At 49.1% G+C, this 13,566-nt stretch overlaps 1 protein-coding gene across 2 annotated transcripts; it reads right to left on the bottom strand.

Annotated features, from left to right (window-relative positions):
- Positions 1-506: 506 nt before the first annotated feature.
- Synpo2l (synaptopodin 2 like) lies at positions 507-9,270 on the bottom strand. Of its 2 annotated transcripts, XM_027387549.2 has the most exons (4): positions 9,166-9,270; positions 8,146-8,297; positions 7,222-7,736; positions 507-3,980 (listed from the first exon to the last, which is right to left on the bottom strand). In XM_027387549.2, exons 1-4 carry the CDS (start codon positions 9,268-9,270, stop codon positions 1,816-1,818), a joined length of 2,937 nt encoding a protein of 978 aa, XP_027243350.1. In that variant the 3' UTR covers positions 507-1,815. The 2 variants fall into 2 exon arrangements, with proteins under 2 accessions (XP_027243350.1, XP_035309123.1); XM_035453232.1 differs by lacking the exons at positions 7,222-7,736; positions 8,146-8,297; positions 9,166-9,270 and adding an exon at positions 5,970-6,196.
- Between the last annotated feature and the right edge of the window lie 4,296 nt (positions 9,271-13,566).

Genomic DNA, 13,566 nt, shown 5'->3' with positions numbered 1-13,566 from the left:
CAGAGTTGCTTGGGAGCATCTGGTTATTGGCACAAACATGCCCCCTTCTGGTAAGCTCAGTAATGACACCTTCTGTCTCTCACTCCAGTCAGTCCCCACAGTCTCTATTTTAGTCTCAGGGCACACTCTTTTTCTTCTCTGTTCCATACCTCCTACACCTGTCACTGCAGTCCCTTTGCATGATTCCCAGAGAATGTTTAACATAGCTACTTCCTCCAAGGAGCCAGGAAATGTCGATGGCTGAGGTGAGGGCTCTGAGAGCCTTTCCAATTACTCTCAGTTGTGCAAACTGAGCCTCACTTAGAAAGCATGAGCTTCCTGAAGAAGAGGGAGAAGCTCAAGGTGGCGAGTGCAGGGACAGAAACCAAGAGGAGTGGTGAAGACGATTGGGTCAAAGCAAGACAATTGGTAGGAGGGCAGGAAGAGACTCAGCTGGGATCACATCAGCAAACTGGGTTAGAGAAGCCTCAGAGTTGGGCATAAAACCAGAAGAGATGACAGCAACAGAAGGTGTGGGCATGCTTTTATTCTTGTGCACAAACCAAAGAATTGTGGCACCCAACATTGCAAAGGAAAAGATCAATTTCCAGGTCAAACAGCAAGTATGGCTGGCGGTGGTCTTCATGGAAGCAGAGTCCTTACTCTTCTGGGAACAGAAATTAGGACCTGAAGCTAAACAGGAAGAAAAGCTGGGCTTCCTTGGGTAGGGTGGGACAAACAAGAGGGTTGGGCCCGGTGTCTCCCTGCCTTTCCCAGGTAGTCAGGGTTAGTTGCAGCCGGGGAAGGCCAGATTGACAGCCACCAAACTCCAACATTCAGCACACGTCCTCACCTTTGCTCTGACAAATGCATGCATTCTCCTGGGCTCAGACTGCCCCTCAATGCTCCCTCACACATAGGTGTTTCTCTTTGCCCAACTTTACTCTCTCCCTTTTTTTGGTCACGTTCACTCACGTCAGCCCTGCTCCTGGTTTTTGCCTCACTCTCCCCATCCACTCTGTCTCTATTCACCATCCTTTTTGTCTTCAGCAGTTCAGAAGAAATTTTCTTTTTTTACTTTCTGGATACTGACTTGCTCAGCACAGGACCCTGGTTGCTAACTCCTTGAAATTCAAAGAAATAGAATTCCTAGTCTTATTCCAGGTCTAGCTTGTCTAACTCACACCCATGAAAACTGTCAGACTCATTAGTATCACAATGCTGTGTCTCTGCTACAGACAGTCCTCTTCTAGGGGCTTTTCCTCAGTTAAACTCTTGTTCCCTGAAGGACTCCCTGTGGAGCTATCTGACCCTTCCAGTAGAAGGAAAAGAACTCCCCTCTTACTTTGTCTCCAGAGAAGCGCACATGTATGGTTATTTGATGCCTTTCCAGAGCAGATCCTAACCACACACATTTGTGAAAGCACATCTGCACGCACACACGCAAACACACACACACACACACACACACACATAGACACACACCGAGTGAGGAGTGTGGAGGGGTTCAGTACCTGGGTTGCTTGCCTGGTGGTGAGCTTTTTGCCTAACGCTAAAGTGCTGCCCACAGAGAGAAATGCAAATGAAAGTGAAAAGAAAAAGAAAAAGACCTGAGACCTCAGGGTGGAGAAACCAGAGATCCCGGCAGAGAAATACAGAGAAGATATCAAAACAGAGATAATAGGTTAAAAAGCAGCAGTAGGGAGTTGGGGAAACTGAAGGAGAACGCTATCTCCGGCAAGAGGCGACACGGGGAGAAAAAGCCGGTAGGATAAAGCCGAAGAAACTTCTGGGACTCTTAAGTTCCATTACTTGGTCCTGGGACCTATTCCCTGTTCACTGGTGCCCTGCCCCAGGCCTCCACACATGAGCCTGCAACCCTGTTCTGGTGGCTGAGAACCGGGGCCTGGCTACCTGGAAACCGCAGGAGCTGGGGGTGGCGGCAAAGCTCCTGGGAGACTCTTGAGGATAGTCTGGGTTAGGGACAGGGGGTGAGGCCAGCTCTGCCCTCCAAATTGGTTCGTCCAATGTGGTAGCCGCTCTGGGGGCAAGCACAGTGGGAGCCAAGGGTTCTGCAGTGGGCTGGGGTGCCGGAGTGGAGAATCTGCGGATCTCCTGGACTCGGGCAGTTTTGGGAGGACCTGAAGTGGGGCCAGGAGTTGAAGGAACCTCGTCAAAACAGAACATGGCAGTTTTAAGTTGGTACGGCTGATGTCGCATGAAATCCAGAGCCTTGATGCCCTGCTTGGGGGTCGCCCGAGGACCCTGGGATTGGGCCTTATTGGGGAGAGTTCGGGCAGCTTGGGGGAAAAAGGGTGAGAGGAGTGGGTTGTAAGCAATAGGGGGCGGGGCACGGATGTTGGGTGAGTATTTCCACGATGGGGGCAGTGAGGGTGTGGGAGAAGGACTTCTAGGACGAAAGCCATGGTTAAGGCTAGCGCCAGGTGTAGCTTCCACCACGTACCTATCCGCACGGCTTTGCCTCTTGGCAAAAAGCTCCCCACCCCTCCCCTGCAGCCTTGGGAGCTCAGGGATTCCAGCCAGAGGGGTCGACCCATTCACTAGCCCATCAAGGAGCCCTCGAGAGGCGGGTTTAGGAGCCACAGGGGGTGGGGTCTTAGGAGTTGTAGGGGGTGGGGTTTTGGGAGCCATTGGAGGCGGGGTTTTCGGTGCCACTTGAGACAAGGTCTTGTAACTCCTGCCCCCTAGTGGCTGCATAAAGTTACAGGCTTCGGCTCCGAGGCTTAAAGCGTCCTCCTCTGGACCAGATTCCGCACCACCCGCTCGAGGTTTTTCATCCAGGTTCTGCACCAGCGATAGCAGCTCCGGGTTGGGCGAGTTCTTCGTCTCTTCCTTTCCCGGCCGGAACATCTGCTTCCGGGTGCCCCGGCGTCGGGCCTCCTGCAGGATGCCAGTGCGGGCAGCTGGCACAGAGATGCGCTGCTCCCGAGCGCTGACAGACTCGGGGACCACGGGACCCGGCGCCTCCGGGCGCACAGAGCTTCTCAGGGGCGCGGACAAGAAAATGGAAGCGGTGGAGGTCATGGCAGCCGCGCTTGGAGGAGTGGGAGGCTCTGGGGCGCCTCCTGGCGTGACGGGCCGGCTCGGGGCTGGGATGTACAGGGAGCTGGTAGCGGTTACAGGACCGGAGGAGCGTGGGGTGATGGGAGCCCCGGGGACCGACGTGTGGCCGGGCACCACTGTGGTGAAGCTGGGCAGAGAGGTGGGCCCCTGAAGAGGGGTCACGAAGGGGGACGGGGCAGGGCTGGTGGCTCGCAGTCCTTCATTCACCTTCTTAGGGGCTAAGGGCCGGAAAATCACTGAGGTGGTACCTGACCTTTGTCCTTGTAAACCTGGGGTAAAAGGCCTCGCTGACCTGTTAAAGATACTTGGCGCTGGGCTGGGGGCTCCACCATCCGGGAAGAAGGGGCTAGGGTTGGCTGTAGGGGCCGGCAAAGGCCCGAGTGGGAGCACAGCTGCCTCTGGGGGAGCACTCTGAGCGCGAGGTGGTGACTGCAGACCCTGCCCATTTAGCATGGCTGCTGGGCCCACCTGAGTCAGCTCCTGGGTACTGGAGGCGGCCCGCTGGCGCTGTTGTTCAAAGAGCTGAACCCCTCGCCCAGAGACCTCGCTCAACTTCCCTCCCAGCCCGGAGCTCTGACTCTCTGTTGTTCCTGAAGCAGCCCTGGCCAGCTCCATGTCCAGATAAGGGCTGTCCCAGTCGGATTGATTGGTAAGGCTGCGGGCGTCCGAGAAGGCCTCTTCGTCCAACTCCGACTCACTCGTTGGGGGGATGCCGTCCTCCTCTTCTGTTCCTGTCCCAGCTGCAGCCCCGAAACTCACTAGGGTGTACTTCTTGGCTCTCTGCCGCCGTTTCTTAAACATAAGCACCCCCTTGGAGTGAGGGTTGGGGGCTGCTGTTAGCAGGGATGCAATGGTCCGGCATTTGGTCTTGGCCTCCTTCACGCTCTTCTCTTGTAGGCTTTCTGCACGTTGCAGTTCTGAGGAGATCAAGAGGTAGATTGATCAGGGGGCTTTGCCGCCTATTCTAATTCTGCTCCCCAAAGATCTTACCTCCTGTTTTGTTTTTTTTTTTTTCCACTGAAAGGACCCACAATATCTCTTGCCTGCGGCAAAGTCCTCTGACTTGGAGACAGAGTGGAGGGAAAAGGTGAAACCAAGGACAGCAACACTGTTCATACACAGCTCTTCTGTCCCCTCTATTGCACTCGTATTTTCCAGGAGATGAGCCTTATCCACTCCACACATTCTTCACCTGCCTCCCATTCTTGACTGCCAGTGGGGTGGGGGAGGTGTTATTCTAAGGTTGGCAGAACCAGTTCCAGAGAGAGAAAAGAAGGGACACGTTTCTCCCATCATACTATGTATGCAGACTCCTCACCCCTATTCCCCCTATAACCAGACACACAGATTTTTTTGTTTTTGACATTCTCTGTACATAGCCCTGGCTTGTCCTAGAACTCCCTATGTAGACCAGGCTGACCTCGAACTCACAGAGATTCAGCTGCTGCTGCCCCCCAAGTGCTAGAATTAAAGGTGTGCACCTCCATGCCCAGCCCAACACAAAGATTCTTAGTATGAGGTTCTCCATTTACAATTCCACCCATAAAGTCACTCACACCATAAACACTCCTAGTCATAGCTCCCTCCACTGTGTTAACATTGACTCCTGAGAACCCGCTATGGGGGACATTTTCTCCATTGTACTTCTCATGTTCACAATTGTCCCAGCTTACATACTCATCAGTTCACATATACTTATACCCTCATACAAATACAGAGCTGTCAAATACATCTATATACCTAATACATCCAGGTAGCTCTTCCCAGAGTTTTCCCTACAGAGACTCTGGTTATAGTGCAGACAGGACTTTAGAACTGATCTTGGCTCTCCCTGCTGCTAGAACACTTGTTTGTTACCGCTACTACTCGCATCCAGGGTAATCTTGGATCCAAGTTGCAGAAAAAGCCAGAGTGCGGCTCTCCAAGGCAACCCCCTACATCTTTAGGGGATTTCGAGGTCACCAGGTAAATACATTCTCCTTTCTCACAGGCTGGTGTTGGCTCTGAGGTAGACAGCTTTGGAGGCTAGAAATGTTTCAGCTTCCATTTGCCCAGCCTTTGAAGTAGAGAACTCATAAGAGCAGCACACCGTTAAGAGGGCAGGAGAAAGTCTGTGTGCTGAAGAACCAGGGCTGATTTCATATGCTTTCTGGGGCCTGAGGAGGTGGGGCCAGGAAGTGGGAAGGCCTGCTCTGCTATAAGACCCCGCCCTGGACATGGATACTTTCTGCTCTGTGATTCCCCAGTTCCTCCTGGAAAATTCTTAACATTCCATCTACTTTTCCTCTCAAGATACCAAGCTGCTTTCTAATTAGGGCTCTCATTCCTTTTGTCCCCACGTGTATAACACAGAATAGTACTATGCGTGAGAGAATAGACACGGGAGTCAGACTTTAGTTCTGGGAGAATTACTTCACCTCAGCCATTTACTTTCCATGCCCGTAAATGAGGATGATAATGGCTACCTCTGAACACAGTGAAATAGTAAACAACACTTGACACACTGGCAAGGCCCATGTGAGCAGCCATTATGCTTTCCTGATGTAAGCTGCCCCTGTACGACACGTTCTTATTCTTACATATCTCCTCCCAGATCTGCACATACATGTCTCCATGCATTCGCAGTGCACTCCCAGTTCTCACTCTTTTCCTATGAACTTCCCACAGCTCATGTGGTCATAAACCCCTTGCCATGTATTCTTAGCATCAACCCATTATGAGAAAGGGGTGGTGACATTTTCCTGAAAGAATGAAGAAAAAGACAGCAAAAAAGGATGAGAGAGTGTGGCCTTTCCCAACCCCCACCCACCCACCCACACACCCACACACCCACACTTCCTACACGGTTGAGACGTTGCCCTCTGCTCTAGCCCCCAGAACTCCCTTGAGTTGGGATAGGGTAATACCTGCATAGAATGGGTCTTGGAGCTCAGGAGCTGGGGCTTTGTCACAGGTGGCTTGGCTGGGGGACTCTTCGATGATGGGCTCAACGGCCTCCATGCTGAGAAAGGCAGTGCTGGCTGGAGCAGGACCAGCTTGGGCCACCCCCAAGGCCTTTTAAAGCCCCTTTGTCTTGTCCCCAGAGCTGGCAGCTGAATGAGCTCACTGAGCTGTTTTTAGAACCTGTCCCCCTCCCTTCTTTCCCTGTCCCACAACGCCTGGTGTGATAGACATGGGCACCTGCCTCCCCTTCCCCTCACCCCACCCTCTCTGGGCTGTGAGATTGGCTTAGCTAAAAATAAGCCTGAGCCACTACATAGACTCTTGCCCAGCATGATGGGAAGGGAGGGGTGCTAAAATGAGAATTAGGGATAAGAATGGGATCTTGAGCATGCATCTGGAATTTCTTTGTAGGATATGTGACACTCAGGGTGGTGAGATTATAAACTCCCACGCTTTTAGTCTCTATGCAAATTCAAAGACATAAAACTCCTTGAAGTGAGAATCAGAAATGGTGGAAGAGAGGAAAGGTAACTTGAGAGAGCAAATCCTAAGATTTCAGAAGTATCAAAAAAAGAAGTCTGTGGAAGGGGAATTGGAGGCATGGGAGAGAGAGGAACTTTACTAGATCCCATTCCATAGCTCACATCAAAATAGCAAGAACCTGATAAAAATGGAACTGGCCTTTTCTGCCCAGGCCTACATTCTTGCCTGAGATTAAAAAAAACCAAACAAACAAAAAAACAATCCCTTCCCTACTCCCAGCAGTCTCATGATTACCCCCAGCAACTTGTTAGTCCCCAGGAATCCCAAATGAACTCACAAGTATCAAAAGCAGCATTCATACTGCACCTACAGTTAACATTGTAAAAAGCCCCTATACCCTGGCCCTGCTTACAGGCACTCCCTGCCTGGAATCTCCTCCTCCCTCTATACTGACGCCTAGCTAAACCACATCCACTACCACAAACTTCAGGACCCTCCCCATTTCCCCTCTAGTGGCTGTTCTTAGTTTGAACTGAGCCACTAAGTCATATAAGATAATAATTATAACTAAGATAACTAGGGACCCTGAGTAAAATTATTCCCCTTTCCTTCATTATTCTTCTCAACTTGTCCCAAAGACTGTTTCCGGGGAACATGAGGTAGCCAGGATGTGTGGATGTGAAGACGCAGATTTAGGACCCTGACTGAGAACAAAAGATTTCAGGCACTCACTGGCTTGCTTGGCCTTCTGGGTGTAGGTGGTAGTAAGATCTTCTCCCACTGGGTGGGGGACAGGACCCACCATAGGGATGAGATGAGGACCAGGCCGCAGTGGACCATGGGGTAACAGAAGTGCTTCCGCTGGTGGCGGCTGAAGGGCTGTGCCTTCCTCCCAAGATGGGGAGCTCACACGGCTGTCACCCTGGCTGGGAGAGCCAGTTTTAGCAGGTGCTGGTTCTGCAGGGCTGTCAGACAGGTACACCTCATCAGGTGGGGCTCCTGGAAGGGAGGGCCTTGTGGGACCTCGGCGGCGGGTTCGGCGGGGCTTCTCCTGTGTGGCAGGGCCGTCAACATCGCTGTCTGTCTCTCCATAGTAAGCTTCACTGTCAGGAGGTGAGCGAAGGCTCCCAGGTTGAAAAGCCTGGGGAGCAGGAGCACCCGGGGGCTCAGGACTCAGTGGAGATAGGGGTGACAGCACCCGAAGCCCCCCTGGAGACGGAGATCTCACAGACCCTTCATCTGATACCCTGGTTGGAAAAGATGACAGAATTTGAAAGAGGGACCGATGGCTACAGAACTAACAGCTCTGGAGGGGATGAAGGGGCAAGGCAGTGGGAAAAGGAAACTGGCATATGGCTGGAATAGGTGGGATAGGAATGCAGGGGTAGGGGGGACCTGGAGGCTCTGAGGAGGATGGCATAAGGAGATGGGCCAAGGACTGAAGTCACCCCTCACTCAAATTCCTCTCAACGCCCCATCCCTCAGTTGCAGATACATTCCATCGGGAGGTATATACAGACATTCTCCAGTAGAAAAAATAACCAGAAATAGACACTTGTTAGTTACTAAAGCCAGGCCAGTGAGACAGAGCTAAGACAGACAAGAAGAGACCTAGGCTAGAGAAAAGTGTGTGTGTGTGTGGGGGGGGCTCCATACCTCCTCACAGTAAGGACAAGCTGATGCCCTGAAGCATCGATGAGGGTCATGGCACTGGCATGGGAGAAGTTGGTGCAGGAAACTCCATTGATCGCCAAGAGCTGGTCCCTCTCTCGGAGTCCGGCTCTTCCAGCCTGGCTTCGTCTTCGGATCTGAGATGTGAGGAGGAGAGATTGTGGATCATGGAGAGCTCCAGTGGGAATGCAGTGAAAGGGTAAAAAGGACCCATGTAAGAGGGGTTTTCTGTTTTGTTTTGTAGGCAAACAGGATAGGAAGACATCTGGGATGTGACTAAGGAGGTATTCTGGGAGATTGTGACACAGGGTTATCATTTATTGAGTTCTCACTGAAATGTTAGGCACTGTGCACTGTATGAAATATTGCACCTAATTCTTAGAATGGTTTATAAGCTGGGTAGTGTCATTACCCACATTTTACAGCCCAGAAAACTAGGTCTGTCGGGTGAAACCATAAGGCTAATGACTTTATCAGCAAGTCTAGCACCTAATCTTGCCTACTAAGAAAAGGGATATGACTTCGGGAAAGAGGAGCACTGAAGGCATTGGCAGGGTAGGGTAGGGCAGGGCAGGGCAGGGTTGGGTTGGGCTGGGCTGGGCTGGGAGAGACTGCCTTAACTTGTCACATATCAGTTAGTCAGAGAGAAATTAGAACCTTCCCTACATTCCTGGAGTTTGGAGTAGAGAAGCTCACACACATAAGGGAGCAAGTACTGGATGACCAGACTCAGCCTCTTCTCCCACAGTGCTGAAGCAGGGCCTTCCTTTTGCTCTGCTCCCTGAAACCAGAATTGGCTTTGCTAATAGTCCTTCTGGAGGTTGTGGTCACAGTCTGCTCCCCAATAGCCTTGAGCATGCTAACCTGCCCACCTGCCCACCACCTCTTCTTCACAACCTTCCACTCTGCCCACCCCCACTGGCCCAGAAGGCCACCACATGACTTTTCCCAAGTTCCCTTGGGTTCCCTTCTCTACAAAACACCATTTTAGGGGCTCACCCTTACCTTGGATACCTGTAAAGGTTTCTTCTGTTCAGCCCCCCCCTGAAGCCGGAAGCCCCAGGGTGCTCCCCCTGCTAATGTGACCTGCACCTCCTCCTCAGCACCCATCGCACAGCTTGACCTGTGGCCCCCGAAGTTTGGACAGTGCCCCTGAGAGAGAAGTTGAGGTGCTGGTACCCCGTCCGACCTGCCTGTCTGGCTGTCCTGCTCCTGCCGACCCAGGCCTCCCCCCCACACCACACACCATAGGCAGGCAACTTGGGCCTGGGATCAGTACAGTCCGGTACACATGTCCTGTCAATCACAGCTTGCTTAAAATAGTTGCAGGCTGTACTCTTCTCCCTCCCCCAGCTATGTTACTCCTAGAACTAATTATAGTACAAACTTCTGCCCTCCATGTCCTCCCTTCTCCTGCACAGGCCCTTTAGTTAGGACTCAGGATCAGATCTCTGGCTTTTAACTAAGTATGATCATTCAGGCACCATGCCTTCCCCCAAAGCCCACTGCAAAGTGAGAGCTGTGGAGGCTTCAAGCCCAGAGCTGGCAAGAAATGACAGGGTCTGCTCCATAAAGTCTTCGGAGAAGAGGGCTGCTTCGATGTTTGAATTTACTATTGAATCAGAACCTGTGCACTGCACAGTATGCTAAACCTGGAAAGGATGACTTTTGTGACAGAATAAGAGGTTAATCCTAGCACTTGGGAGACAGAGGCAGGTGATTCTCTGAATTCAAGGCTAGCCTGCTCTACAGAGCAAATTCCAGGACATCCAGGGCTACACAGAAAAACCTTGTCTTTAAAAACAAACAAAAGAATATGAATTTATACATCAAGTGACCAGATAGGAGGAAATGATGGACCCAAGCTTCAGACCTTCCACCAGAGGGGACCATAAGGAATATGTATAAGATAAAGACACCTGTTAGCTCAGCATTTCAAGCCTGACACCTGGCCTCAGTTCCATCCCTGGGACCCACATGGCATGGTGGAAAGAAGAAACCGACTCCAAACGTCCTCTGACCTCCACATGTACCTTGGAGCATTTGAAAAAACAGCAGCAGGATGGTCTAAGGTCGGGGAAAGGTGACTGGTGGTGAAGCAATCAATGGGCACGCTGCACAAAGACAAGTTTTACATTTCCTCCTGTGATACCAGGGATGGAATCAGACTTCCTGCATGATACGAGAAAACTGGAGTTCTCTTCATAGTTTTCTGTCAGATACATGCATGTTTGGCTCTCTGACTAACAAGCAGGAACTCATCAGACCATTTGCAGAGGCCCAAGTGAAGAGTCAGTTCTTTCAATATAGGCAGCTTTCAAGCCCATGATGGGGAGGTAGCCCACAAGACTATGGATTATTAGTATGATCCACATATCAGAGGGTTTTCAACAGCAAGGCTAGTGGGAGACTAATAACACAATGCTCAGCTGTGTGCTTTTTAAAATTAGTGATTTTAGTGCAAATGAGATGGCTCAGCGGGTAAAAATGCTTATTGTGTGAGCCTGACAACCCGAGTTTGATCCCTGGAACCAGAACGGAAGGAGAAAACTGACCTGCACACCTGTGCAGTGACAGAATTGTGTGCACACTCTCACACACAATAATACATTTTTAAGTTAGTGACATGTAAAATCAACTAAAATCAAGTAACTGAACATCAGTGATTCAAGGGGGCTGATACAGGTGTGCTCTCATTTTTCACTACTATTAATCGTTATGGAAATCTATCTTATCCACCACAGGACTGTGTACTGTGTGGAGGAATTTTGATCAGCTCTGATTCATTTTTTTTAAAGATTTATTTATTATGTATAGTTTTCTGTTTGTATGTATGCCTGCAGGCCAGAAGAAAGCGCCATATCTCATAACAAATGGTTGCTAGGAACTGAACTCAGGAGCTCTGGAAGAGCAGCCAGTACTCTTAACCTCTGAGCCATCTCTCCAGCCCCCCTGATTCATTTGTTTGGCTTCCCCTTCCTTAGAGTCTTTTCTGGCCATCTCTCAGCTTGTTCCCTATAGAATTAATCCTTCCTTGGGCAACATAGGTATCTTGTGCACACTTCCATTTTTTTCAGCTGATCATGTGATTATTTATATGCCTTCTAGACCACTAAAAAGTTGAAGGCAAGGAAAGTGTGCTAATGTAGTCCACAATTTGTTTTTGAGACAGAGTCTCATGTAACCCAGATTGAACTCTGAACTCCTGATCTTCCTGCTTCTACCTCCCAAGTCACAAGTTGCATTTTATTCTATTCTGTATCTCAGGTTGTTCTCAGTAAATGTTTGCTGAACTAAATCACTATCACAATACAAAGGGGGCAGACATGGAAACAAGGTCACAGTGATGTGTGCGTAGACAAGCAACTGTTGATATTAATAAAATCTCTACTTGTTTCTAGGTTTCCATCGCACAAATGTATCCCCTATTATGAAACCTTTTTCTGTTACAAAACATAACATTATCATGCTGTTACTGATTAATAGTGGGTAAGGTTTGTGGAATAGTTGTTCTGCTGGCATGGTAAAAGCTATTTATCTTGGCTATGATATAGTTGTAAAAGTCGGAATTTAGAGTTAGAAGAACAATACCTGAGCTCTTTTTTGTTTGTTTGTTTGTTTGTTTCGAGACAGGGTTTCTCTGTGGCTTTGGAGGCTGTCCTGGAAATAGCTCTTGTAGATCAGGCTGGTCTCAAACTCACAGAGATCCACCTGCCTCTGCCTCCTGAGTTCTGGGACTAAAGTCATGCACCACCGCCCGGCCAATATCTGAGTTCTTATTACTCTATTGTTTATCAGTATAATTTTATGACGTGACTGTCAGTTTAAGAAAAGCATGCAGATAACCCTTCATTGACTACTCAAATATTTATTTTTTATTAAATTTTGAATTATGTGTCTGTGTGTGGGTATGTGCATGTGAGTTCAAGTGACTAGAGGTAAGAAGGCATTAAATGCCTTATAGCTGGAGTTGCAGATTGTAAGCCTCCCAATGTAGGTCTTAGGGACCAAACACAGGTCTTTTGCAAGAGCAGCAAGCATTCTTAACTGCTGAACCATCTCTTCAGTCCCATTTATTTATTTGTTTATTATTTTTACCAATTAATCTTTTACTTTTATTGTACACATCCATATTCTACAAAAATAAGAGTTAACCTGGGGGCTGGAGAGATGGTTCGGCAGTTAAGAGCACTGGCTGCTCTTCCAGAGGTCCTGAGTTCAATTCTCAGCAACCACATGGTGGCTCACAACCATCTGTAATGAGATCTGGCGCCCTCTTCTGGCCTGCAGGCATCATGGAAACTGAACACTGAATACATAATAAATAAATAAACCTTAAAATCAACTTGGCTTTAAAAAATTAACCTGAAATTACACATCTTCTGGTTCCTTTCATTGCATTATCTTTATGTTATATGTGTACCTGTATCTAAAGTCCCCATTACTCAGCAGACTGAGGCAAAACAATTGCCTGGGCACAGAAGGTCAAGACGAACCTGGCCTGTACAACATAGTAAGAACCCACCTTAAAAAAAAAAGTTAAGTACTACCTATATGCCATCCATTGTGCTATCCCAATGGCTTTAACTAATACTCAGTGCATATCAAGATCACCCAGAAAACTTTGACAGTTATGGGTTCCCTAAAATAAGACACCCATACACCCTCAGCTTTAAGGACTTACTGGTCTAGTATCAGGCAGTGTTTCAACACCTGTTGGGCAAGCACCCTGTATTGATCTCCATTCACACCTACAGCCTCTCCTCTTTATCCATTTACTACTGTTTTGAGACAAGGTCTCACTACACAGCCCAGGCTAGCCTTGAACTTTTTTTTTTTTTTTAAGATTTATTTATTTATTACACACACAGTGTTGTGCGTACATGCCAGAAGAGGGCACCAGATTGAATTGTAGATGGTTGTGAGCCACCATGTGGTTGGTGGTAATTGAACTCGGGACCCCTGGAAGAGCAGTCAAGTGATCTTAACCTCTGAGCCATCTCTGGCTGCTCTTCCAGAGGTCCTGAGTTCTTAACCACTGAGCCATCTCTCAGGCCCTCAGCAGTAACATTTTTTAAAACTCAAGGGACTATTATTTGTTGAGCCCCATCTCTAAAACTGTACTACATCTAGGTGGATTGGCAATTTACATTTTTAGTCAGATTTGGTGGCATACACCTTTAATCCCAGCACTCTGGGGGCATAGGCAGAAGGATCTCTGTGAGTTCAGAGCTAGCTGGGGCCACACAGTGAGTTCTAGGCCAGAAGGGCTATGCAGTGAGAACCCTTACCAAAAAAAAAAGGAGGGAAGGAAGGGAGGGAGGGAGGGAGAGAGTGAGGGAGGGAGGGAGGGATGAAGAAAAGAAAAGAAAAAGAGAGAAAAGCTGGGCAGTGGTGGCACACATT

The sequence above is a fragment of the Cricetulus griseus genome (assembly GCF_003668045.3).
Source record: "Cricetulus griseus strain 17A/GY chromosome 1 unlocalized genomic scaffold, alternate assembly CriGri-PICRH-1.0 chr1_1, whole genome shotgun sequence".
Taxonomy (NCBI): Eukaryota; Metazoa; Chordata; class Mammalia; order Rodentia; family Cricetidae; genus Cricetulus; species Cricetulus griseus.
The sequence above is the reverse complement of the archived record's forward strand: the minus strand, read 5'-3'. Positions and strand labels throughout refer to the sequence as shown.

What these genes read in the sequence shown, in the direction of transcription:
- Synpo2l (XM_027387549.2), bottom strand. Translation starts at nt 9,270, where the DNA reads ATGGGTGCTGAGGAGGAGGTGCAGGTCACATTAGCAGGGGGAGCACCC. An exon ending in AACCTTTACAGGTATCCAAG is followed by an intron (nt 8,298 to 9,165) that starts GTAAGGGTGAGC and finishes CTCACATCTCAG; the next exon opens with ATCCGAAGACGAAGCCAGGC. An exon ending in CTTGTCCTTACTGTGAGGAG is followed by an intron (nt 7,737 to 8,145) that starts GTATGGAGCCCC and finishes TTTTCCAACCAG; the next exon opens with GGTATCAGATGAAGGGTCTG.